This window comes from Prunus dulcis, chromosome 2 (assembly GCF_902201215.1).
Source record: "Prunus dulcis chromosome 2, ALMONDv2, whole genome shotgun sequence".
NCBI lineage: Eukaryota > Viridiplantae > Streptophyta > Magnoliopsida > Rosales > Rosaceae > Prunus > Prunus dulcis.
This window is the reverse complement of record NC_047651.1, coordinates 19,561,219-19,588,572: the sequence shown is the minus strand read 5'-3', so window position 1 is coordinate 19,588,572 and position 27,354 is coordinate 19,561,219. Positions and strand designations below refer to the sequence as shown.

The 27,354-nt window shown below is 37.2% G+C and overlaps 5 protein-coding genes and 1 non-coding gene across 10 annotated transcripts; 5 read left to right on the top strand and 1 right to left on the bottom strand.

Annotated features, from left to right (window-relative positions):
- The first annotated feature begins 2,251 nt into the window (after nt 1-2,251).
- Nucleotides 2,252-7,131, top strand: LOC117619733 (NAC domain-containing protein 87-like). Its single transcript, XM_034349748.1, has 6 exons — nt 2,252-2,599; nt 2,714-2,985; nt 3,219-3,371; nt 3,553-3,702; nt 6,226-6,489; nt 6,635-7,131. The coding sequence occupies exons 1-6, from the start codon at nt 2,410-2,412 to the stop codon at nt 6,923-6,925; spliced, it is 1,320 nt and encodes a 439-aa protein (XP_034205639.1). The 5' UTR covers nt 2,252-2,409; the 3' UTR covers nt 6,926-7,131.
- A 253-nt stretch (nt 7,132-7,384) lies between these two features.
- LOC117619729 (NAC domain-containing protein 53-like) lies at nt 7,385-10,370 on the top strand. Of its 2 annotated transcripts, XM_034349741.1 has the most exons (7): nt 7,385-7,748; nt 7,999-8,261; nt 8,535-8,672; nt 8,851-9,057; nt 9,304-9,576; nt 9,733-9,771; nt 9,916-10,370. In XM_034349741.1, the coding sequence occupies exons 1-7, from the start codon at nt 7,565-7,567 to the stop codon at nt 10,186-10,188; spliced, it is 1,377 nt and encodes a 458-aa protein (XP_034205632.1). In that variant the 5' UTR covers nt 7,385-7,564; the 3' UTR covers nt 10,189-10,370. The 2 variants fall into 2 exon arrangements, with proteins under 2 accessions (XP_034205632.1, XP_034205633.1); XM_034349742.1 differs by lacking the exon at nt 9,733-9,771.
- A 702-nt stretch (nt 10,371-11,072) lies between these two features.
- On the top strand, nt 11,073-14,037 carry LOC117619728 (NAC domain-containing protein 48-like). Its single transcript, XM_034349740.1, is given in 6 exon segments — nt 11,073-11,382; nt 11,619-11,875; nt 12,220-12,369; nt 12,562-12,759; nt 13,056-13,409; nt 13,556-14,037. Coding segments are annotated over 6 exon segments (1,386 nt in total). The 5' UTR covers nt 11,073-11,189; the 3' UTR covers nt 13,790-14,037.
- Nucleotides 14,038-14,114: 77 nt separating this feature from the next.
- TRNAM-CAU lies at nt 14,115-14,204 on the bottom strand. Its single transcript is given in 2 exon segments — nt 14,115-14,150; nt 14,167-14,204. It is a non-coding gene; the product is annotated as a tRNA-Met (tRNA).
- Nucleotides 14,205-16,185: 1,981 nt separating this feature from the next.
- Nucleotides 16,186-18,686, top strand: LOC117619732 (NAC domain-containing protein 71-like). Of its 4 annotated transcripts, none has more exons than XM_034349745.1 (8): nt 16,186-16,510; nt 16,618-16,910; nt 17,175-17,294; nt 17,390-17,569; nt 17,662-17,793; nt 17,902-18,060; nt 18,159-18,244; nt 18,360-18,686. In XM_034349745.1, exons 1-8 carry the CDS (start codon nt 16,237-16,239, stop codon nt 18,454-18,456), a joined length of 1,341 nt encoding a protein of 446 aa, XP_034205636.1. In that variant the 5' UTR covers nt 16,186-16,236; the 3' UTR covers nt 18,457-18,686. The 4 variants fall into 4 exon arrangements, with proteins under 4 accessions (XP_034205636.1, XP_034205635.1, XP_034205638.1 ...); XM_034349744.1 differs by having other exon boundaries at nt 17,899-18,060; XM_034349747.1 differs by lacking the exon at nt 17,662-17,793 and having other exon boundaries at nt 18,360-18,685.
- Nucleotides 18,687-20,729: 2,043 nt separating this feature from the next.
- Nucleotides 20,730-23,265, top strand: LOC117619730 (NAC domain-containing protein 71-like). The gene is made up of 8 exons (XM_034349743.1): nt 20,730-21,054; nt 21,162-21,460; nt 21,725-21,844; nt 21,940-22,119; nt 22,212-22,343; nt 22,449-22,610; nt 22,707-22,792; nt 22,908-23,265. Exons 1-8 carry the CDS (start codon nt 20,781-20,783, stop codon nt 23,002-23,004), a joined length of 1,350 nt encoding a protein of 449 aa, XP_034205634.1. The 5' UTR covers nt 20,730-20,780; the 3' UTR covers nt 23,005-23,265.
- Nucleotides 23,266-27,354: the final 4,089 nt, after the last annotated feature.

Sequence of the window (27,354 nt, the reverse complement as noted above, 5' to 3'; positions counted from 1 at the left end):
TTAATGTCTTGAATTGTTTGGACCCTTTAATTGTTCAAAAATAAAAATGATGAAATGGGGTGAGAGAGAGGTTCGAACTCTCGACCTCAGGATAACTCACTTTCCACGCTATGAGACCTAAACGCTAGCCAACTGCGCCTTCCTGCATGAAATGTTCAGACTTTTTATTCTTTTTAATTTTTTAATCTTTTATATAAAGTTCTTCTTTTTAAGGACTTTTCTTATTGGAGGAGCGATAACATAATAAGGTATCAGGGGTATTAGATATAGATAAATATAATAAGGTGCAAAATAATGCTATCAAATATTGATGGAAAAAAAGAGATACAAAGAAGGTTGACGGTCACATTATTATGTGTTGTTATGCGTACGACAAGAGAATAGTCCTAGCCTGCCCCAGCTCTGGATCTTTGCCTTGGCCTGTGTAGTATTAATAAATGAATATACGATTATGACGTGATGGAATTAGTAAATATAAACTCGACTATGTGACGTGACGGCTATACTGAAAAATTCCTCCATGATGGGAAGCTTCTCGATCCCCGCCGGGAAGCACACAGAGCCATACATTTAATTTGACACGGTTAGAGTACGTGGGTGGGGTCCACCATATGCCACGACGAAAATTCCAAACTATGTAAGCAGAATAAGCAAAGCAGCAGGCAGAAAGCCGAAGACTTTGATTAAGTTCCAGGGTTGTCAACTCTGTTAATTGGTTTTCCAACTTAATTATATGCAGAGGGACTTCGTTCTCTGTCGCTTAAAGAAAAATGTGAAAAAATCGGATGAGAATGCTGATGTTGCAACAACCTGTGATGAAGGTGAAACTCACAATGCATCTAATGTCGAAAATCAACCAGTAAATGACATGAATATGGTGAGACTCTAATTTCCTGAAAAAGAGACATCCAATAAACCAACCCTTGCTCCAAAGGCCGTGTAGAGTGTTCACTCTGCACACGAGGGTCCTTGGTTTGATTTTCCCCTCTCCAAATTCACTGTATATATTAGATCAAAAAATAATAACCAACACTTATTTATTGTTCCAAATGCAGGAAGATAATCGGCCACCAGAAAATCTGGACTATTTTGAGCGGGAAAGGGATCGTTTGCTTGCAAATTCCCTTAGTAATAATGACCACAACGCATTTCCAACTGAATTTTCAGCTAATGACCAAGAGTTCTTAAGAACGCTTATTGTTGAACCACAATTTAGAGTAACCAGTGACACAGACAGGGAACCAGTCCATCACCGGGTAAAAAAATGCTCTCGATTCGCTCCAATAGCTACTGAACCACTCTACTTTTTTAGAATTTCAATTTTTTTAAGGTCAAATTATTCCAAAAAAAAAATATGAAATTATTTAAAAAGATTAAATGAAGAAAAGTTATCCATAAAAAAAAAAAAATTAGACTTAAACCATTCTTAAACAATTTAATAAAGTTGAGGACTTAAAATTTGAGTTCGAATGGTTGGGAGCATGGGCGGATGCAACAAGGGACAAGAGGGGTCAATTGACCCCTTGGCATGCCGGCGTTTGCTGTGGAGGTCGCAGGAGAACAGTTGCAGACCCCTTGGCCAGCAGCTTGTTGACCCCTTGGATGCACTGAACGTGCTCGATGAAAGTCCCCAAAGACAGAGAGAGAGGTTGGTTGATGGGTTACCGCGATGGTAACGGGTGTGTGAGTTTTAATTTTGGATAGAGAGAGAAAGAAAAGGAAAGACAAGGTAGAGCAGATCAAAAGGAATTTGTGTTGCAAACCAGAGGAGCAAAATAGTCACTGGAAGAAAGCCACAGACAGAGAGTTCGACATAAACAAAAGTGCCTAAAATTATTAAAAAATAAATGATTTATGAAACTATAATGCAAAGTTTTTAATAAAGAACTCATCGTGTACAATTGAAATTTGGATGGAAACTATTTTTCTGTTTTTCTAGTGTTATTTTCTTCTAAAAAAATTTCGAAGTTTTTACGCAGTGACCCCTTGGCTCGAGAATCCTGGATCCGCCACTGGTTGGGAGAAAAAACGATTTGAGTCTGAGCAAAATCTAAATAGTTATTTTTTGGAGGGGGAAAATTTGGGTTTAGCCCAAATGGATTAGAGAAGGCCTATCGTGAGCGGGAGTGCGTGGGTGGGGTCTACCATATACCAGGACAAAAATTCCAAAGACATGTAAGCCGCAGAAGCAAAGCAGTACGCAGGAAGCCAAAGACTAGGAAGTCAATTCCGTACTGTTCTGTTGTTTTTAATCATTAGAAAAGGAAAAACCAACGCATTAATCTCAAAACCCATTCCAATTTCCCAATTGCCTCTCACAACTCAACACTTGACAGAAACATATAGATCGTTGAATTAATCAAATCAACAAATTGTAACATTCTCTCTTCATAAAGGACAGACAGAGAGATGATCAGCTTCAGCAGAGCAGCAGCAGAAGAAGGTGACTTGTCACTGCCGGTGGGGTTTAGATTTCGTCCCACAGACGAAGAGCTGGTGGACTACTATTTGAAGAATAAGGTGCAGGGCATGGATTTCCATGCCGAAGGCATCATTGATGAAATTGATATCCTCAAGTTCGAGCCATGGGATTTAGTTGGTAATTATCAACAATATCAGTTCTTCAATTTTCTTGCTTCACTTGTAATTTGCATTTGAATCAGTCTCAAACTCAATTGGGTCCAATCCAAATGTTGTGTTTTATGTTATGCAGCGAAATCGTTGATGAAGCCGGACGATGAGAACGGGTTCTTCTTCAGTCAACCAGAGTACACCCAAAAAAAACACACCAAGAGGAGCACCGAGGTAGGCTTTTGGAAGATAACAGGCAGAGAACATGAGATCAGGACTCGAGACAGGAGAAGAACCGTCATCGGCAAAAAGAGGATTCTGACCTTTTACATAGGTCATGGTCGCAATTCCGACAAGACCAACTGGGTCATGCATGAGTATTATATCCCTAAAGCCCATCCTAATGCCAACCAGGTCATCATTCTCTTTCTTTTTTGTACAATATGATATACATGTTGTGCTGTAGAAATTTAGTTTCGAAATCAACAGATGGCTCGAAATCGAAACCCTACCTACGAGCCAAATTGGTTTGTTATGTAAATATGCAAAACTTAGAGATGTCGGCTTGCGTTAGAAGTTACCTCATTTGATTTTCTATTGCCTTTGCTTTCATTACATAATTGGTTTTCCAACTTAATTATATGCAGAGGGACTTCGTTCTCTGTCACTGTCACTTGAAGAAAAATGTGAAAAAATCAGATGAGATTCATACTGATGTTGCAACAACCTGTGATGAAGGTGAGCCTAGTACTCACAATGCATCTGATTACGAACATCCACCAGCACATGATATTCTAGAGGTGAGGCTTTCATTTTCCTGAGATGAGCTTCTTCGTATATATCCGGTGCAGTGCTGCAAGGGGCTTGTATTTAAGAGCTTTTATCTATGCACTCAAGCTCCTGTATTGGATTCCCCCTCCCCAAAATTTGCTTGGACATTGGAAAAACAAAAACAGCACTTATTTTTTCTTCCAAATGCAGGAATATGTTGATTACAATGCGTTGCAACCTGCATTTGCAGCGAATGACTCGGATGTTGAATTCGCAGAGTTCTTAGAGACGGTTCTTGTTGAACCAGATGGTGGAGTAACCAGTGACACAGACATGGAACCATTCCATGGACATGGACAGGTAAAAAAAAATGCTCTCCATTAGCTACTGGAGAACACTCCAATAGCTAATGAACCACGCTATGTTTATCTGTTGGAAAATATCACAAGGAGCCTCTGTAGTTTGTAGCAATGGGAATAATGTGCCACTACACAACTGAAACCAACATCATCTAGGACCCTCTGTAGTCTGTAGCAATGGGAATAATGTGCCACTACACAACTGAAACCAACATCGTCAGTGAACCACACTATGTTTATTTGTAGGAAAATATCACAAGGACCCTCTGTAGTCTGTAGCAATAGGAATAATGTGCCACTACACAACTGAAACCAACATCACCAGTGGATTACAATATATAAATGTTGAATCTGTGTACGAGAATCTGAGAAAAAAAATATCGAAATGAAACCGAACAGATGAACACTAAAAAATCCTTTTAAAGTGCTTTAACACTTTTTTTAGCAATCATAATGTGATATAAATCTTGAAAGTAGTAAGCTTCTTTAACAAAACCATATGAATATCAACATTAGCAGCTTTATTGTTCACACATACCGTATGAATATCAACAAAATATAGTATACAGAATCACGAAAACGAAGGACATTGTTTTGTGTGCTCAAAACCAATACCTTCTTCTCCTGATCAATTAAACTCTCTGCATTTTGTAGTGTGAGTTTAACTGCTGACATAATCAAGATATAGGGGCTTCTTTTATAATTTACTAAGCCAGCAAAATCACTAGATTTACCAAAACCAAAAGGAAAATTTTGCTAATTGTCCAGTGTCAAAACCATATATAAGGAAACACACCTTTAGGTAGAAGTATTTACTGCAATACACTAATCTTGAGTCGGACTAATTCATCCGTCAATAACTTAAGGTCATGTTTGGTAACTATTGGCTTGGATAAGTCAGTAAATCTAAGGTATATTGAAGGAGAAAATGAAGGTAAGGGTGAATGACTTTCCATGTTGGGGGGATTAGGAGGGATTAGTTATATCGTGTTGTTATCCAACCATTGTGGTAAAAGAAAATTATCATGCAATAAACAAACAAAGAGCCAACTGTAAGTCATAATTCAGTCTCAGCTCATAGAAAAATATAGAAAAGAATTGGTTCCAGAATCTATTGATGGTGTTTGTTTATGAACAATAACAATGGCGTCGTATCACTGAGTGTGTTACATAAAAAAAGAAACTGTTTCTTAGATCTAGGTCCAAAACGATTAGTTGTTATTGGATTTAATCTACGCGTTTTTAGTTTTAGATGTAAGTCCTTTGACTTTATTTACTTTTTTTGTTATGTCGATTTTACCCTTTGAGGTAAATAAGAAAAATATATTGAAAATCTAAATTTAATGCATAATTTCCTTGATAATATTTACCTAATATATACCATTTAATTAATGAAAGTAAGACCCACATATTATACCTATGCAATGGACAATAGGACAACATATCTATACCATGGGATAAAATATCTACATCATAAGTTGAACAAACCACAAAACATCTTACCTATAAGTAAGGTGGAAAAATAAACAAGCAGAATATTAAATTACCTATAATCTAGTGTATAAAAACATAAGTCGGACAGTATATGCTACCTATATCTCCGGTACGTAAAAAAGATAAGTGGTAAAGCGTATTACCTATAATTTAAATTCATAAACAAAAAGGCAAAAAAGAGTGGTACCTATATCTCATGTATATAAAAACACAAGTCAATTAATAACTTCTTTTTTGGTTTTTGTTTGTTAAAGGAATATGTTACCTATAATTTATATATATATATATATACATATAATATGAAGAAAAATTTATCAAAAAATGTATTACCTATATCTCAGGTAAAGAATAACTATAAAGAACAAAATGATTGAACTTGATTCAAAGTTGAGCATATATTCAACATAAAATAATAATAATAATAATAATAATAATAATAATAAAAGAAGAAGCATAAGAAGAAGAAGAAGAAAAAGTCGATACTATGACTGCATAGCAAATGGACATTAGATCTTGCTTCAATGGGTCATTTGTGCCTTGGGATGAACCCCAAGTCTGATCTCCATTATTTTCTCATCTATTTTAACGAGTGTTTGGCTTCCTTTGAGCACTAAACTCATTCCATTATTTCTTTCTTATGTCAATGTACAACATTTAAAAAAGAAAAAAAAAAGTCTTCTTAATTAGGTGCTTTACTTACCATAAATTTAGTAATTTATTATAAAACCACCATAAAATTTGCTGCAATTAATAACTTCATTATTCCTTACATTTTATGTGCTCAAGGGTAAATTGGATAAGGAAAGAAATATAAAACAGAAAATGATTTTAAAAATATAAAAATAAAAAGATTACATCCTAAAATATTTAAAAAGAAATGTAATCCTATGTGATACAAAAGTTAAAGGATTTATATTAAAGTCACCAAATCCGAGGATTAAACCCAACTTCTGGATAAAAATTTGAATCTATATCAACTTCTCTAAAAAAAAATAACTTGCTCATATTTGCGGACACTTTTTTGTTTCAGGCAGAAATGCTTAGTGAAGTATTCTATGGTTCGAGCCAGCCCAGCCGAGATACAGGTGGCATATTTCGTAACCAGATCTCTCCACAGTCTGCTTCTTCTGTCAATGTAGCACCTAAACCTCAGACTGATCGAGTTCAATTAAAGTCTGATACATCTCAAGAAGCACACGGACCACGACACCAATCAGGTCCCATCATTCATACTTCCGCTGACGAATATTATGCAAAGGAAAAAACACGCCCAAGAACGTATCCACCAGCAAAGGTGAGAGAACCAAAATTCCAGGACAGAAACATGAGGAAAGGCTTTTTTTTTTTTTTTTTTTCCCTCTCTCTAAACTAGATATATGTTCTTATATTGAAGATTTGTAGAGGCTATTTCCTCAACTCAGTTTGGTTTCCTTTTGCAGCCCAAACAACCTGCATATCGTCGAACTGCTGCTGATTTGCCCCAGAAGCAGATCTCTCGAACAAATTCTAGCCAAGACAAGAAGGTGGCTCAAGGAAAAAATGCAGAAAAGGGTAGGGAGCAGACACAGAATAGAACAACCGTCAGCAATTGGAAGGGTTCCTTCATTACCTGGCAAACATCCTCGTTGACAACAAGTCCACCATCAGCCTACATTTCCAAAATTTTTCTAGGCCTTTCTTTGTTCTATTTTTGTGTCCGGGAAGTAGTTTTATTTGGGGAGTGGAGCTAAGCTCACTCACCAGAAAATATTTCATTCTAGTACGAATAGAACCCATCTATAAAATGGGTCTCATATTTCGGTACGCAAAAGATGTATATATGAATGTAGTTCATATAATTTTTACAAATTCTATCAAATATTGATGGAAAAAAAAGAGATACAAAGAAGGTTTGACGGTCACATTGTCATATGTTGTCATGTGTATGACAAGATTATTATACGATAGATGTAGTATTAAGAAATGGATATGCTATTATCACATGATTGAATTAGTAATATAAACTCGATTACGTGACGGCTTGACTGAAAAATTCCTCCATGATGGGAAGCTTCTCGATCCCCGCCGGGAGGCACACAGAGCCATACATTTAATTTCACACGGTTAGAGTGCGTGGGTGGGGTCCACCATATGACACGACAAAAATTCCAATTCCAAAACCATGAAAGCAGAAGAAGCAAAGCAGCAGGCAGAAAGCCGAAGACTTTGAAGTCAATTCCGTACAATTCTGTTGTTTTTAATCTTTCTGAAAGAAAAACCAAAACCAAACTCTGTCACAGCAACTCAACACTTAACAGAAACATACACAGACAGTTCAATTAATCCAATCAAAAAATTGTAACATTCTCAATTCATAAAAGGATAGAGAGATGATCGTCATCAGCAGAGCAGCAGAAGACGACTTGTCAGTGCCAGTGGGGTTCAGATTTCATCCCACAGATGAAGAACTGGTGACCCACTACTTGAAGAAGAAGCTGAGGGGCATGGATTCCCATGTCAGCAACATCATCCGAGAAATTGATATCTTAAAGTTCGAGCCTTGGGATTTACCTGGTAATTATCAACAAATCCCAGTTCTTTAAGTTTTTTTTCTTACTTCACTTTTCATTTGCATTTCAATCAATCTGAAACTCTCTTTATGCAATTGGGTCCAATCCAAATGTTGTGTTCTTACTTCTTTACCAAATCCCCAGTTCTTGAATTTTCATTTTTTTTGACAATTATTAATTTGCATTTCAATGAATCTGAAACTTTGCATACGCAATTGGGTCAAATCCAAATAATGTGTTTTATGTTTATGCAGAGAGATCGTTGCTGAAGTCGGATGATGAAAATTGGTTCTTCTTCAGTCGACCAGAGTACAACAAGCACAAAAAAAACAGGACCACGCAGGAAGGCTTTTGGAAGATCACAGGCAGAGAACATCCGATCAAGGCTCGAGACAACAGAAGTGTCATCGGTAGAAAGAGGATTCTGACCTTTTACAGAGGTCGTGTTCGTAATTCCGAAAGGACCAACTGGGTCATGCATGAGTATTATATCCCTGATGACAATCCTAATTCTCAGGTCATCATTCTCTTTCCTTTTATTTTTCTTTTTAGTTTTATGGTTTTTGTTTTCCAGTCACATTAACACAATGCTCCTCTATTACAATATGATATGCATGTTGTGCTATAGATATTATTCAGTAATAATGGATTAATAATTTGCAGCTCGAAGGGGTTTCGATTTGGAAACCAATGGATGGCTCGAAATCGAAACCCCTTTGAGCCAAATTGGTTTGTTTTGTGGATTACTACTTTCATTACATAATTGGTTTTCCAACTTAATTATATCCAGAGGGACTTCGTTCTCTGTCGCTTAAAGAAAAATGTGAAAAAATCAGATGAGAATGCTGATGTTGCAGCAACCTGTGATGAAGGTGAAACTCACAACGCATCTGATGTCGAAAATCAACCAGTAAATGACATGAATATGGTGAGACTCTGATTTCCTGAAAAAGAGACATCCAATAAACCAACCCTAGATGCAAAGGCCGTGTATGAGTGTTCACTCTGCACAGGAGGGTCCTCGGTTTGATTTTCCCCTCCCAAATTCACTGTATATATAAACTGAAAAAATAATAACCAACACTTATTTATTGTTCCAAATGCAGGAATATACTTGGCCACGGGAAAATCTGGACTATTTTGAGCGGGCAAGGGATCTTTTGCTTGCAAATTCCCCTAGTAATAATGATCACATTGCGTTTCAACCTGCTCATGACCAGGAGGCTAATTTTGAAGATTTCTTAAGAACGCTTATTGTTGAACCACAATTTGGAGTAACCAGTGACAGAGACAGGGAACCAGTCCATCACCGGGTAAAAAAATGCTCTCGATTCGCTCCAATAGCTAGTGAACCACTGTACTTTTTTTTTGCCTGTCATTCACATTATTACAGTGTCATTCACAGTCCTTTCTAATGATACTTTTCCTATAGAAACTTAAAATCAAAATTTTGTAATGTGCTGATAGTTTGCACAGGTCAAACACTCAAAACTTTGCTTCATTTTTTGTCAGTATAGGCTTTGGAAACTTGCTCATTTTTTGGGACATATTTCTTTCAGGTCCAGAGTTTACAAATGCGTTGTGAACCACAAATACCGTATGAACTACAATGTGGTTCGAGCCAGTCCAGACGAGATACAGATGTTATACTTCATAACCAGTTCTCCAGACAGGCTTCTTCCTCTGTCAATGTAGCATCCAAAGCTGGTACATATCAAAGAGAACACAGACCACAACAGCAATCAGGTCCCATCATTGTCTTTAGGGATACTTCCGCTGACGAATATTATACAAGGGAAAAAACACGCAGAATAACATATCCACCAGAAAAGGTGAGAGAACCAAAACTTCAGGACAGAGAACATGAAGAAAGGCCTTTGTTTTTGTTTTTTGTTTTTTGTTTTTTTTTTCTCTAAACTTGATATATGTTCTTATATTGAAGCTTTGTAGAGGCTATTTCCTCAACTCAGTTTGGTTTCCTTTTGCAGCCCAAAGAACCTGAAAAACCTAAACCTAAACCAGAAAAGGTGAGAGAACCAAAACTGCAGCACAGAGAACACGAAGAAAGCCTTTTTTTTTTTTTTTTTAAACTTCTCTACACTAGATATATGCTTTTATATTGAAGCTTTGTAGAGGCTATTTCCTCAACTCAGTTTGGTTTCCTTTTGCAGCCCAAAGAACCTCCATATCCTCGAACTGCTGCTGATTTTCCCCAGAAGCAGATCTCTATAACAAAGTCTAGCATAGACAAGAAGGTGCCTCAAGGCAGTATGGAGCAGACACAGAATAGAACAACACCCAGAAATTGGAAGGGTTCCTTCATTACCTGGCAAACATCCCCGTTGACAAGCCCCCCATCAGTCTACATTTTCAACACGGTTCTAGGCATGATTTTGTTCTTGTTTTGTGTCCGGGAAGTAGTTTTATATGGGGAGTGGTGCTAAACTCACTCACCAGAAAATAGTTAATTCTTGTTCTCTATATTCTGTAACACATTGAGTAATGCCAGTCTTACTGGGTACTTATTGTTTGGTATAAAAATATGCGCTAATCTCAGCCATGGCGATGGCTTTGCAGTGATGAAATGTTCATATATGCCTATAGAGATTAACAGTCTTTCTTTCTACTGACCAGATGTGAGGATGTATTGAGGTCTTGAATTGTATTGCTGGAGTTTCGAATATAGCAGTGTTTGCGTTATTAAGGTCTTGAATTGTTGTTTGGAACCTTCAAAATTGTTGAAGTTCAAAAATAAAAAAGACGAAATGGGGTGAGAGAGAGGCTCGACCTCAGGATTACTCACTTTCCAAGCTATGAGACCTACGCGCTAGCCAACTGCGCCGCCTTCCCGCGTGAAATGTTCAGGCAGGGGGTGGGGTTCAGCGGAGGGGTGTTTGATTCTTGATGGGACATTTTTATTATTATTATTATTTATTTTTAATTTTTTTTAAAAAGATTTAGAAAGATAATAACATATTAAATTTACACGCACTACAGAAATGTTAAGATTTAAACCTAAAGAGGTAATAACATATTACATGAAGGAGTAATTACTCCAGATTACTATACTAGTGAGTCATTTACAAAGAAGTTGCAAAGAAATACTTATGTAGACTGATTAAATTCGTTAAATTAATCTAATACATGCATATAAATGCACCGATACAAAATACGGCACATTTAAGGTGAATAGAGTGCCGGGGTCCACCATATGCCACTACAAAAATTCCAAACCAGACTTGGAAGTCAATTCCGTTTCCGTACGATTCTGTTGTTTTTAATCATTAAAAAACAAGAACCGACCTCATTAATCACAAAAACCCAGCATTCCAATTTCCCAATTGTCTCTCACTCACTCTCACAGCAACTCAACACTTGGCAGAAACATACAGATCAATTAATCAAAATGTACCATTCTCTCTTCATAAAGTAAAAGGACAGAGAGATGGCCAGACTTAGCAGAGCAGCAGAAGAAGAAGAAGGTGACTTGTTACTGCCGGTGGGGTTCAGATTTCGGCCCACAGATGAAGAGCTGGTGAACTACTATTTGAAGAATAAGCTGGAGGGCATGGATTCCCATGCCGAAAACATCATTGATGAAATTGATATCCTCAAGTTCGAGCCTTGGGATTTACCTGGTAACTACAGCAATCCCAGTTCTTAAATTTTCATTCTTTTTCTTACTTCATTTGTAATTTGCATTTCAATCAGTCTGAAACTCTCTACACGCAAGTGGGTCCAATCCAAATGTTGTGCTTTTACTCATCTACCAATCCCAGTTCTTGATTTTTCTTTTTTTTACTTTTTCAATTTGCATTTCAATGAGTCTGAAGCTCTGTCTATGCAATTGGGTCCAATTAAAATGTTTATGCAGACAAATCGTTGATAAAGTCGGACGATGAGAATTGGTTCTTCTTCTACAAATACAAAAAAGGAAGTAGGGCCACAAAGGAAGGCTTTTAGAAGATCACAAGCAAAGATCGTGTGATCAAGGCTCAAGACAACAGAACTGTCATCGCCAAAAAGAGGATTCTGACCTTTTACATTGGTCGTGTTCGTAAGTCCGCGAAGACCAACTGGGTCATTCATGAGTATTATATCCCTGACGATGCCCATCCCAATGCTAAGCAGGTCATCATTTTCTGTTTCTTTTTCTTCTTTTTTTTTGTTTCTTTTCCTTTTTATGGTTTTTGTTTTCCAGCACCAATAACACAATGCTGCTCTTTACAACATGATATACATGTTGTGCTATAGAAATTTAGTCATAATGAATTACTAATTTGCAGCTCAAAGGGGTTTCGAATTTGAAATCAATGAATGGCTCAAGGCTCAAAGTCGAAACCCCTTCGAGCCAATTTGGTTTGTTTTGTAACTATGCAAAACTTGGAGACGTCCGCTTGCGTTGGAACCTCATTTGATTTTCTATTGCCTCTACTTTCATTACATAATTGGTTTTCCAACTTAATTATATGCAGAGGGACTTCGTTCTCTGTCACTTGAAGAAAAATGTGAAAAAATCAGATCAGAATACTGATGTTGCAACAACCTGTGATGAAGGTGAACCTAGTACTCACAATGCATCTGATTTCGAAAATCAACCAGTACATGGCATGGAGAGTCTGGAGGTGAGAGTCGTGAGACTTTAATTTCCTGATATGAGCATCTTCATATATATATCTGGTGCAAAAGAAACATGGCCAATAAATCAACACTTGCTACCAAGGGCTTGTAGCTCAAGTGATTATGAGCGGTCACCCTGCATACATAAAAATATATAATAAAAATAACCAACACTTATTTTATGGTTCCAAATGCAGGAATATACTAGGCCACGAGAAAATCCGGACTATTTTGAGCGTACAAGGGATCGTTGGCTTGCAAATTCCCGTTGTAATAATGATCACAATGCGATTCAATCTGACTTTGAAGCAAATGACCCTGAGGCCGAAGAGTTTGCCAGATCGCTTCTTATTGATCCACAATGTGACACAGACACAGACACAGAACCAATCTATGTAAGGGTAAAAAAAATGTTCTGGAGTAGCTATTGGAGAACACTCCAAGAGCTAGTGAACCACACTATGTTTATCTGTAGGAAAATATCACAAGGAACCGCTGTAGTAATGTGAATAGTGTGCCTGTCATTCACATTATTACAGTCCTTTCTAATGATATTGTCCTATAGATATTAAAATCAAAATTTTATGCTGTGTTGATAGTTTGCACAGGTCAGACACTCGAAACTTTGCTTCATTTTTTGTTAGTATAGGCTTGGGAAACTTGTTCATATTTTTTGACATTTTTCTTTCAGGTGGTGGGTTTGCAAGGTGGTACATATACTTCAAGTCCGTCCATGCGAGATACAGAGGTTATATTTCATAACCAGTTATCCAGACAGGCTGCTTCCCCTGTCCATGTAGCACCTAAACCTCAGACGTCTGAGCTTCAACTACAGTCTGGCACATCTGAAAGAACACACAGACCACAACCAAGATCCATCAATGTCTTAAGGGATACTTCTGCTGTCAATGTAGATGCATTTAACGTTTCCATTAATTGTATACAATTAGCGACTGACGACGAATATTATACAAAGGAAAGAACACGAAGAAGAACATATCCACCAGTAGGCAAATTGAGAGAAATAAAACTACAGCAAAGCAAGGTGAGAGAAGTAAAAACTGCTGCACAGAGAACATGAAGAGAGTCTTGTTTTTTTTATTTTCTTTCTCTACAGTAGTTATATAAATGCCCTTCTATTGAAGCTTTGTAAAGGCTATTTCCTCAACTCAGTTTGGTTTCCTTTTGCAGGCCAAAGAACCTGAAGAACGTAGAACAAAGTCTAGCATAGACAGGAAGGTAGCTCAAGGCAAAAATGCAGAAAAGGATGTGGAGCAGACACAGAATAGAACAACCCCCAGCAATTGGAAGGGCTCCTTCATTACCTGGCAAACATTCCCATTGACAAGTCCCCCATCAGTCTACATTTGCAACACGGTTCTAGGCGCGATTTTGTTCTATTTTTGTGACCGGGAGTGGTGCTAAACTCACTGACCAAGAAATAGTTCATTCTTGTTCTCTATATTCTATAACACATTGAGTAATGCCAGTCTTACTGGCTACTTTCCGTTTGCTATAAAAGTATGGGCTAATGTCAGCCATGACATTGCAGTGACAAAATGTTGATATATAGTATATAGAGATCAACAGTCTTTCGTTCTCTGACCAGATGTAAGGATGTATGGCTGGTGGCTACTGGAGTTTCAAATATAAGTATTGTTTGCGTTATTGAAGTCTGAAATTGTTTGGAAGTTAGAACCTTTAATTATTGAAGTCGCAATTTTTTTTTTTACAAAAAGAAAAAATTAAATGGGGTGAGAGAGGCTCGAACTCTCGACCTCAGGATAACTCAACTTTTAAGCTATGAGACCTACGCGCTAGCCAACTGCGCCACCACCCCTTGTTGTCTATTGCTTGCTTTTTTTTTAATTTTATAACACAGCCAAGTACGGTGAAAGCGTTGGCCTTATGGGTTAGAGTACATTTCCCAAGTTTTATGTGGCTCTAAATGGGTCATTGCAATCCTATTGTACAGGAGATGAGGCCCAAAACCCAGAAAAAAAAAATCCAAAAGAAATTACAGCTTAAGTTTAAAGCCCATAGCTACCCACCACCTCAAAAACTTGGCCTGGTGGTTGCACTTATGTGGTTGATGGCACATTGCTCAGCAGCATAGCATGAACACGAGAATTATATAGTGAGGCCTTATATATAGGTGAGATTCTATCATTGTTGGATTAAATTGGTTAGCTTGATATTACGATTAAGAGATAGGACCTCATTTAAGGGCATATATAAGGCCCTCACTATAGAATGACTCAGTATGAACATATATATTAGATTCCAGATCCATCTAAGGGTTGTGCCGAATCCTTTCTAACGGTCCAAACGGTACGAAAGAGAGCTGCATTACCATTGAAATTTGGAACACAAAGAAAAAAGTAAGGCTTCCTAGACACGGTTTGATTATATCATAAACCATCTTTAACATAACAGTTTCAATGTGATCAATAATATAATTCATATCATACGGTTTTGAATCACCCCATTTATGAATTACACTTTTATTGTGAAATTCACAGTGTGGTCCTATCTTTATTAATTACGTGGAAGTACATAATTAAAAGTTAGATAATCTGATTCTTTCAAAAAATAAAAATAAAAGTTAGATGATTTGATTTATTAGAAACGTACAGTGGCAACTGGAAAGTGGGGAATATATGAAGAGGGAAAAGAAAAAAACAAATGTGAATGATGGTACTTTATTTGGTCTGATAATTTGAAGAAGACTACCTGGTGAGGAAGTTCATGAAAGATTACTTGGGGAGAAAGTCTTAAAAGCCTATTGGACATCACCATTTTCCAATCACAAAATTCTGAAATATTTTTCAGAGAGAGAGAGAGAGAGAGAGATGGATCCCTCATCCACAAACACACAATCACATCAAAATCAAAACCTTTATCAGTTGGCATGCCAAAATTCTTTTTATTTTTTGGGATTTTTGTTTATAGGACGGATGGAACAGAGATGGATCAAGATTCAAGATGAAAATCAGCCAATCCCAATGGAATCTGGAAAAGGTGAGGAAATGGAAATGACATTTCCATAGTGAAATGTTTGTTTTGCAGTTTCATGCTTTTCCACATTTCTGCCTGTTTTGGTTGGTTAGCAAAATGTACTTTATGCACTTTAAAGTGTATGTAAGCATGTGTATTTGTATTTAGAAGAATCTAGAATTAAACAATCTGGAATAGTGAAAACGCCATTTGTGTACTATTGTTTCAGTGCAGGTAGAGTTAAGTTTGGTTACGAGTGCCAACATCAAGTAGCCCATTTCTTTAAATAAAATAATAATAAATAAAAAACTATCGATGCTAAATACAATTTTAATTTCTTTTCAAGCACTCTCATACCTTTCTTTTTTATTTTTTTTAAATAACAAAGATGGCAGATTGATGCTACATGCACGATTTATATTTTTAATTTCTACGATATATGACGTTCATGTAAGGAAAACAAATATGCTAAAAGTTAACTTAACGGTAAAATTGACAGAGGAACCAATGATGTAAGAAATCATAATAAAAGTTATTTTTGACAATTTTTAAGTATAGAGACCACGGTTGTAAATTGTAATTACCTCCTTAAATTTATTCTTATTCTGTTTAAATTTTGATGTGGAATTCACTGTAGGAAAAGGACTCTAACAGATTTTGACTTGAGGGAGATTCCAAAATGCACAGTATTCTTAGAGTTGAACTTCCAAGAGCGGTTGATGAAAAAACAAAAAGAAAAAAAAAAAAAAAACGCGTGTCGAGTAAGCAACACTTGTTTAAGAAGTTCAGGACTTAATTCCTTGGAGCGATTGGGTGATCAAACAGTAGTGACAGTGTGACTGAGTTTGTCTATAAAATACAACTTCACTCTGCTGATGCCATTGCAGCTTCTTCTTGATTGCTTATTATATCTGCACACAGAGAGAGAGAGAGAGAGAGAGAGAGAGAGAGAGAGAGAGAGAGAGATGGGAAGCAAGTGCTACAGAAAAACAACAGAAGGGGATCCAGTGCCACTAGGGTTCAGATTCCATCCCACTGATGAGGAATTAGTGGACCATTATTTGAAGAACAAGAGACAGGACAGGGATTTTAACGTTAACCACATCCCCGTGCTTGATAACTGCAAGTACGACCCTTGGGAAATACCTGGTAATAATCCCTCAAGCTATCTTGTTCTGTTTGTAGTTCTTGGTACTTCAAGACATGAATTGGGTTGGTTTCAAATTTTGATATTTTGCTTTGTGTTGCATATGCAGGGCTCTTGTTCACAGAGCAAGACTCTCCATATATGGAGTGGTTCTTCTTCAGCCGAAGGGATTTCAAGTACATGAACAGCAATCGCTCCAACAGGGCCACACCGCATGGCTCCTGGAAAATCACTGGGAAGGAACGTATGATCAGGGCCCGAGGGTCCAATGCTGTCATTGGGACAAAGAGGACCATGACCTTCTATGAACGTGGTGTGCCGAAATCAAAGAAGACCAACTGGGTCATGCACGAGTATAATCTCTTTGAAAGTGAAGCCAGTCCTGATCCTCAGCTGGCCGAGGTCATTCTCTTTCATCCATGCTTGATTATTTACAAAGTTTGTTACTTGGTGCTGTGTTTGGGTTATGCAGCATCAAGTTTTGTCTATTGGATTAGTGTTTCATGTTTGTCATAGTGGTGGAGTTTTAAATGCACAATCAGGTTGTGTTTGGTTGTGTAATGATTTTGATGTGTGTGTTCTTATAAGAATTGAAATTGATGGTAGTTGATAGCTCAATGTGGGAAGGTACTAATGATTTTGATATGGGGTCTCCAACTTATGCAGAGGGATTTTGTTCTCTGTCGAATGAAGAAAAACCCTGATAAGAAGGATACTTCAGTCTTCGCTGAAGGTGAACCTAGCAGCTACAATTTGTATAATTGTGAAGATGAAGCTGCTGCTGAGGTGAGAATGGGCGTACTCTTTTCCTTTTGAACATTTTTCTTATGAAACACAAGAATTTTGCGGATCTTAATGCTTCACTCTTTTGTGCACTTTAGTCACAGGATCACAGCCCCTCCACACTGCAATCACCAGCATACATAGAGCTGGCAGATGTTCTGCAAGTTAATGAAGATTGTAATGATATGCAATCACCATTTGGAGATAATGACTACTCAGTTACCGATAAGAATGATTTTTCAACATGTGATGAAGTCGCATATGATATGTCTCAAGAGGTGAGTATAAACATGCTTTTTGGTGTTTTGATATGAACTTAATATAAGGCAGAATATTATCTCGAAACTTGATCTACATGTTCTTAATCCAGCTATATGCTCAGCAAGAAAAAAACAGCTATAGGCTCACACCTCAGTCACCAACATTCAGGAATCTAGAAGATTTTATATATATTAATGCCTCTGATTTTGGAAATCAAACTGCAAATAATGTGGTTCTAGAGGTGAATCCAAACATACTTCTTGGCATTTATGATACTAACTTCTTAGTATGGAGTACAAGAAGTATAAATTAACTTACGCTTGCTTGTTTGTGATTCTTAATCCAGCAGCCATGTATTCAGCAGGCACAGGATTACCACTCTTTCACACTGCAGTCACCAATATACAGCGAACTGGGAAGTGTCCCTCATTTTGATGTCTATAATAATGAATGGCAATCTGCATATGCTAATTTTGAAAATCGAACTACAGATGAAAGGATTTCGGAGGTAGAATGAGCATACTCTTTGAACGTTTTGTTATATAAACTTCTTATTACGGATTTATCCAAACTTAACTGCTTACTTGTTTATAATTCTTAATATAGGAATGTCCTCAGCCAAAAGAGAATCTGAGATCAATCTTATCTGTATCTCAACTAGCAGATTACACATCGCAGCCGCTAATGAACACGTAAGTGGGAAATGTTTTGCATGACTATAACTACATTGAATGCATTGAGTTTTAATCCCAGAAAGTTCTTGAATAAAGTTATTGTTAACTAGAATTATTACTTCCATGAAAACAGAGAAGAATATCAAATGAGGCCTTGTGAAATAGGCATAGAAGGGGCAGCTGGGATGAATTGGGAGGGTTCATTCTTTAATTTTCCCCTGAAGCCGTAGATCGAAGTCCTCTATGGAATAATATTCGCACAAAGTTGTAGTTCTAGCCTTAGAGCAATGCTTTTGTTCTGCAGTCGCTATTCTGGAATTGGAGCATTGTAAGAGCTGCTCTACATGACTGCTGGAATCTCAGTCTACGCATATGTATTAGTATTAAAACAAATATTGTATCCATTTTTCTTTTCAATACTATCCTTGTGAGTAATATTGTATTGTGTATGCCACAATGTTCCTTATATTTGTACCCACAATGTTCTCTTCTAATTTTGGCAATCCTTAACTTCAATTCCAAATGGTGCACAAAAATCTTCACTCATTTTCCTTTGGGTTTTAACAAGAAAACTTCAAAATATATTATAACCTTTGGATTACAAGACAATGATATATATTTATTGGAGTTTAGTTTTTTGTTTGAAATTGGCTTTGGACAAAAGTGTTATTAATATTAGTCTTATTATCACAAAACGTCCCTAACATTTGCAAAACTATCAGATTGCATCCTTAAAGTTTTTTTGTATAACTCATGGTCCCTAACGTTAATATAGGTGCTCATAAATAGTCCCTCCGTTAAAAAAATAGCTAAATCCCCAATTTTATGAGGGGTATAATCGTCAACTCCCTTTTACCTCTCACGCTTCAAATATATTTCCTCGTGGTCATCGTCAACATCATCAGACCCATTTCTATGCTCTTTCAGAGAAATAGGGTTTTTCAGTCATGGGAAATTAGGCGGTAAAGCTTCTGCAAAAGTGTCCGAGAAAAGTAAGGCTTCCTAGACACGGTTTGATTATATCATAAACCGTCTTTAACATAACAGTTTCGATGTGATCAATAATATAATTCATATCATACGGTTTTGAATCACCCCATTTATGAATTACACTTTTATTGTGAAATTCAGAGTGTGGTCCTATCTTTATTAATTATGTGGAAGTACATAATTAAAAGTTAGATGATCTGATTTTCTCAAAAAATAAAAATAAAAGTTAGATGATTTGATTTATTAGAAACGTACAGTAGCAACTGGAAAGTGGGGAGTATATAAAGAGGGAAAAGAAAAAAAACAAATGTGAATGATGGTACTTTATTTGGTCTGATAATTTGAAGAAGACTACCTGGTGAGGAAGTTCATGAAAGATTACTTTGGGGAGAAAGTCTTAAAAGCCTATTGGACATCACCATTTTCCAATCACAAAATTCTGAAATATTTTTCATAAATAGAGAGAGAGAGAGAGAGAGAGAGAGAGAGAGAGGAAAAAGATGGATCCCTCATCCACAAACACACAATCACATCAAAATCAAAACCATTATCAGTTGGCAGTGCCAAAATTCTTTTTATTTTTTTGGATTTTTGTTTATAGGATGGATGGAACAGAGCAGACTCCAAATTATTACTTGAAATGCAAAAAACTGATCTAAGATGGATCAAGATTCAAGATGAAAATGAGCCAATCCGAATGGAATCTGGAAAAGGTGAGGAAATGGAAATGACATTTCCATAGTGAAATGTTTGGTTTATAGTTTCATGCTTTTTCCACATTTCTGCCTGTTTTGGTTGGTTAGCAAAATGTACTTTATGCACTTTAAAGTGTATGTAAGCATGTGTATTTGTATTTAGAAGAATCTAGAATTAAACAATCTGGAATAGTGAAAACGCCATTTGTGTACTATTGTTTCAGTGCAGGTAGAGTTAAGTTTGGTTACGAGTGCCAACATCAAGTAGCCCATTTCTTTAAATAAAATAATAATAAATAAAAAACTATCGATGCTAAATACAATTTTAATTTCTTTTCAAGCACTCTCATACCTTTCTTTTTTTTTTTTTTAAATAACAAAGATGGCAGATTGATGCTACATGCACGATTTATATTTTTAATTTCTACGATATATGACGTTCATGTAAGGAAAACAAATATGCTAAAAGTTAACTTAACGGTAAAATTGACAGAGGAACCAATGATGTAAGAAATCATAATAAAAGTTATTTTTGACAATTTTTAAGTATAGAGACCACGGTTGTAAATTGTAATTACCTCCTTAAATTTATTCTTATTCTGTTTAAATTTTGATGTGGAATTCACTGTAGGAAAAGGACTCTAACAGATTTTGACTTGAGGGAGATTCCAAAATGCACAGTATTCTTAGAGTTGAACTTCCAAGAGCGGTTGATGAAAAAACAAAAAGAAAAAAAAAAAAAAAACGCGTGTCGAGTAAGCAACACTTGTTTAAGAAGTTCAGGACTTAATTCCTTGGAGCGATTGGGTGATCAAACAGTAGTGACAGTGTGACTGAGTTTGTCTATAAAATACAACTTCACTCTGCTGATGCCATTGCAGCTTCTTCTTGATTGCTTATTATATCTGCACACAGAGAGAGAGAGAGAGAGAGAGAGAGAGAGAGAGAGAGAGAGAGAGATGGGAAGCAAGTGCTACAGAAAAACAACAGAAGGGGATCCAGTGCCACTAGGGTTCAGATTCCATCCCACTGATGAGGAATTAGTGGACCATTATTTGAAGAACAAGAGACAGGACAGGGATTTTAACGTTAACCACATCCCCGTGCTTGATAACTGCAAGTACGACCCTTGGGAAATACCTGGTAATAATCCCTCAAGCTATCTTGTTCTGTTTGTAGTTCTTGGTACTTCAAGACATGAATTGGGTTGGTTTCAAATTTTGATATTTTGCTTTGTGTCGCATATGCAGGGCTCATGTTCACAGAGCAAGACTCTCCATATCATGATATGGAGTGGTTCTTCTTCAGCCGAAGGGATTACAAGTACACCAACAGCAATCGCTCCAACAGGGCCACACCGCATGGCTCCTGGAAAATCACTGGGAAGGAACGTATGATCAGGGCCCGAGGGTCCAATGCTGTCATTGGGACAAAGAGGACCATGACCTTCTATGAACGTGGTGTGCCGAAATCAAAGAAGACCAACTGGGTCATGCACGAGTATAATCTCTTTGAAAGTGAAGCCAGTCCTGATCCTCAGCTGGCCGAGGTCATTCTCTTTCATCCATGCTTGATTATTTACAAAGTTTTTTACTTGATCCTGTGTTTGGATTATGCAGCATCAAGTTTTGTCTGTTGGATTAGTGTTTCATGTTTGTCATAGTGGTAGAGTTTTAAATGCACAATCAGGTTGTGTTTGGTTGTGTAAGGATTTTGATGTGTGTGCTCTTATAAGAATTGAAATTGATGGTAGTTGATAGCTCAATGTGGGAAGGTACTAATGATTTTGATATGGGGTCTCCAACTTATGCAGAGGGATTTTGTTCTGTGTCGAATGAAGAAAAACCCTGATAAGAAGGATACTTCAGTCTTCGCTGAAGGTGAACCTAGCAGCTACAATTTGTATAATTGTGAAGATGAAGCTGCTGCTGAGGTGAGAATGGGCGTACTCTTTTCCTTTTGAACATTTTTCTTATGAAACACAAGAATTTTGCGGATCTTAATGCTTCACTCTTTTGTGCACTTTAGTCACAGGATCACAGCCCCTCCACACTGCAATCACCAGCATACATAGAGCTGGCAGATGTTCTGCAAGTTAATGAAGATTGTAATGATATGCAATCACCATTTGGAGATAATGACTACTCAGTTACCGATAAGAATGATTTTTCAACATGTGATGAAGTCGCATATGATATGTCTCAAGAGGTGAGTATAAACATGCTTTTTGATGTTTTGATATGAACTTAATATAAGGCAGAATATTATCTCGAAACTTGATCTACATGTTCTTAATCCAGCTATATGCTCAGCAAGAAAAAAACAGCTATAGGCTCACACCTCAGTCACCAACATTCAGGAATCTAGAAGATTTTATGTATATTAATGCCTCTGATTTTGGAAATCAAACTGCAAATTATATGGTTCTAGAGGTGAATCCAAACATACTTCTTGGCATTTATGATACTAACTTCTTAGTATGGAGTACAAGAAGTATAAATTAACTTACGCTTGCTTGTTTGTGATTCTTCATCCAGCAGCCATGTATTCAGCAGGCACAGGATTACCACTCTTTCACACTGCAGTCACCAATATACAGCGAACTGGGAAGTGTCCCTCATTTTGATGTCTATAATAATGAATGGCAATCTGCATATGCTAATTTTGAAAATCGAACTACAGATGAAAGGATTTCGGAGGTAGAATGAGCATACTCTTTGAACGTTTTGTTATATAAACTTTATTACGGATTTATCCAAACTTAACTGCTTACTTGTTTATAATTCTTAATATAGGAATGTCCTCAGCCAAAAGAGAATCTGAGATCAATCTTATCTGCATCTCAACTAGCAGATTACACATCGCAGCCACTAATGAACACGTAAGTGGGAAATGTTTTGCATGGCCATAACTACATTGAATGCATTGAGTTTTAATCCCAGAAAGTTCTTGAATAAAGTTATTGTTAACTAGAATTATTACTTCCATGAAAACAGAGAAGAATGTCAAATGAGGCCTTGTGAAATAGGCATAGAAGGGGCAGCTGGGATGAATTGGGAGGGTTCATTCTTTAATTTTCCCCTGAAGCCGTAGATCGAAGTCCTCTATGGAATAATATTCGCACCAAGTTGTAGTTCTAGCCTTAGAGCAATGCTTTTGTTCTGCAGTGGCTATTCTGGAATTGGCGCATTGTAAGAGCTGCTCTACATGACTGCTGGAATCTCAGTCTACGCATATGTATTAGTATTAAAACAAATATTGTATCCATTTTTCTTTTCAATACTATCCTTGTGAGTATTGTATTGTGTATGCCACAATGTTCCTTATATTTGTACCCACAATGTTCTCTTCTTATTTTGGCAATCCTTAACTTCAATTCCAAATGGTGCACAAAAATCTTCACTCATTTTCCTTTGGGTTTTAACAAGAAAACTTCAAAATATATTATAACCTTTGGATTACAAGACAATGATAGATAAGACAATAAGATGATCTAGGTTCCTTCTCTTCCTATTGTACTCTTTGTTGAACCCACCAGATATTTAAATGGATTACACGATATATGTTCGTAGCTTTCAGATATATAAAAATAGGTTTAGACTGTAACCTGTCTTTTCTTTAGGAATGTATTTCATAGGTCAAGTACATGGGATTTTGGAGAGGGAGGAAGGAATCGTCCCCTTCTTACAAAGGTTCTATCCCTATTTATAGGGGGATTCGATGATGCGATGTATTAACAAGCCGACCACCTCGGCTCCAAGCCGACCACCTCGGCTCCGAGCCGAGCCACATATGTCACCTCATGTTTAGTCAGGGGGCAGTTGGATGGGCTTTTCGCCCATGTCTTTCGTTCGCGGTGGCCTGTATTCTTTGTCTCTGCTGGGTAAGGCGCCGCTAGCAGAGTAGGCCTCTTGTTAGGCATGGGGACAGTCTTGTCTTGATGGGATGGGGTCTTGTCATCAATGAGGGTGGTCCCTTATATTGTGGCTTTTGGCAGGGTAGTGTTTAGGAGCCGAGGCCGAGGTATTTTTAGGTGTAAGGTGTTCTAAGGAGTCCACATGTCGTCTTTTAATTGGGCAGCTTGGCTTGGTGTATGCCGAGCGTCAACACTCTTCTTCTTTTTTGGTCGGAAGCTTAAATCCATCAGTGCATAATGTGCATTACTTCAAAGAAGGATCATATAAACACATAACAAGGGCCCCAACCACAAAAGGATTACTTCAAAGAAGGATCAGATAAACACTGAACAAGGGCCCAAACTACAAAAGGAAATGGAACTGTGCCCATCCGTAGAATTCTATAGTGAGGGCCATATCTAAAGTCCTTAGATGAGGTCTTATCTCTTAGTCGTTGGATCAAATTGGTTAATTTGATCCAACAATGACAATTGGCAAGTGGGGAACATATAACAGAGAGATATTTTATATATTTAAAAAAAAAAAAAAAAAAAGAGAGAGAGAATGTGAATGATGGTACTTTTGGTGAAGAGAATCGGAGGTGGGGTCGAAGAGGACTACTTGGTGAACAAGTTCATGGAAAACTACTTGGGGGCAAAGTTTCAAAAGCCTATTGGATATCACCATTTCTCCAATCACAAACTCAGAAATATTTTTTTTATATTATCTAAATACCCTAAAGAATCAATCAAAACCTTTATCAGTTGGCGGTGCCAAGATTGTTTAAATCTTTCTTGTTTTTTAATTATTATTTTTTTGGGTTTTTGTCTTTAGAAAAATCTAGAATTAAAGTAGGGGTCTTCATATTTAGAGGAATCTGGAATTGTATAAAGGTTTTTGGGTGAACCTTGAATACTCCGTTTGTTTACTGCAGCTAGATAGAGTTAAATAAATATGGTTAAGAGTGGCAACATGAATGTAGAAGGTTAAGAATTGATCCATGTTCAACATGATTTTAATTTCTTTTTAAGCATACCATATTGATGTCACATAAGTCATTTTTCATCTCACTATATATCTAGAAGGTTAAGAATTTCTTTTAAGTTATTATTTGTCTACGTAAAATCTTGACGATTATAAAAATGGGCCAAAAAGAGTGTCATACCAAGAAAATAAGTTAATTTGACGGTTGAATTCACGAAGAGACTAATAGCTTAATAATTCGTAGGTTAAACTGTTATATACTGAAATGCAAAATGTAATTGCCCTTTAGATTTATTCTTCAAATGTTGTCTACATGTAACAATGTGTCATCTATTCAATGTAGTAATACCATTCTCACTTCTTTTTTTGGGTCGAATAATACTATTCTTACTTTGTTTGTTCTTCGATGTGGAATTCAATGTAGGAAAAGGACATGTAACTTACTCAAGCACAGAAATTTTAAGTATTCTAAAAGCTAAACTTCCGAGAGGGTTTGTCGATGAAAAACACCAAAAAAGAAAAAGAAAAAAAAGGTGCAATGTCAGCAAAAACTTGTTTAGGAAGTTGAGGACTTATAAATCCCCTGGGAGGGATTGGGGATCAAACAGTACTGAGAGTGTGGGTGAGTTTGTTTGTTAAATACAACTTCACTCTGTTGATGCCATTGCAGCTTCTTCTTGCTTGCTTAGAGAGAGAGAGAGAGAGCGATGGGCAGCAAGTGCAACAGAAAAACAACAGGAGGGGTTTCAGTGCTTGTAGGGTTCAGATTCCATCCCACTGAAGAGGAACTGGTGAACCACTACTTGAGGAAGAAGAAACAGGATAAAGATTTTAAAGTTAACGACATCAGCCCTAAAATTGCTTTCTGCAAGCACGAGCCTTGGGATTTACCTGGTAATAATCCCTTAGAGCAACTCCACCCCTTTGGGCAAAGTCTAGAGCAAGGGCAAGCAAGGGCTGACACTATTCACGTGAATAGTGTCAGCCTTGCCATTTGTGGTTCCACCCACAAAGGTAAAGTTTAGGGCAAGTCTAGGGCAATTACTATTCATTGTACTTGATTTCCTATTTTTTTATACTTTAAATCATTAATTTTGATAATCTTTTGTAATTAAATTTTCGGATAAGATTTTCGGATGTGAATCTCGNTTGCCACGTGTCTTATTCCAGATAAAATTTTCGGATATTCATTAATAAAAATTATAATCTCAGATTTNCGATAAAATTTTCACCCTCTAAAATTGTGCCACGTGTCCCATGTCAGATAAGATTTTCAGATATTTTNAAAAAATTATAATCTCATATTTCAGATAAGATTTTCACCCNCTAAAATTGTGCCACGTGTCCCATGTCTGATAAGATTTTCAGATATTTTTTTACAAATAGTGATCTCAGATTTCAGATAAGATTTTCACCCTCTAAAATTGTGCCANGTGTCATCTCTATCTTCTGAATCCCTCTATATAACTACACCATCAACACCACTCCTCTCACACCATCTCTGATATATTCCTTCATTTCTCAGATTTTACAATNNNNCATTATACTCTCAATGTCAAANTTCAGGAGGGTGTTGGAGAGGCAACAGAAAGAATGGGAAGAAATCNGGCGTAGACGTGAGGAAGAAGATCGGGACGCCGATGAAGAAGAGGAAGAAATGCTTGAAGTAGCGGCGGTGTGTATGATGAATCAATCAAGCCAACACCATCGTCGTCGTNCCCCGAATGTGGACAGACGCAGAGAGTCTCGGGGTAAGAATCTCTTGGAGGATTACTTTATCCCAAATTCATTATATCCTGCTCATAAGTTTCGAGAGAGATATAGAATGCAGCCACATTTGTTCCAAAAAATCATGCATGATATTTGTAATTACGACACATACTTCATTCAAAAGCATGATGCTGTTGGAGTTTTGGGTCTTATCCCGGAGCAAAAACTTACAGCTNCTTTGCGGATGCTTGCTTATGGGGCATCTGCAGAGCAGGTGGATGAGATTGCAAGGATGGGAAAATCTACTATCCTAGAGTGNTTGGTGAGATTCTGTGATGCAGTGGAAAATTTGTACACGAGGGAGTACCTTCGCAAACCCACTCCGAGGGACCTGCAAAGGCTTCTACAAAAAGGCGAGGCTCGAGGTTTCCCAGGAATGATCGGAAGCATCGATTGCATGCATTGGCAGTGGAAGAATTGTCCTACTGCGTGGCAAGGAGACTATGGGAATCGGAAGGGCAAAAAAAGTATCATTTTGGAGGCCGTAGCTTCATTCGACACTTGGGTTTGGCATGCCTTTTTTGGGGTTGCCGGATCTCAAAATGACCTCAATGTCCTTGGTCAATCCCCGGTGTTCGACGAGGTATTGCGAGGTCATTCCCCTCAGGTCACATACCAAATCAACAATACCGTATACTCTGGTGCATACTACCTTGCCGACGGAATTTATCCTAGGTGGACGACATTCGTGAAAACAATTCCAAATCCCCAATCCGAGAAGGAAAGAAGCTTTGCTTCATTTCAAGAAGGTTACAGGAAAGACGTGGAAAGGTGTTTCGGTATCTTGCAAGCT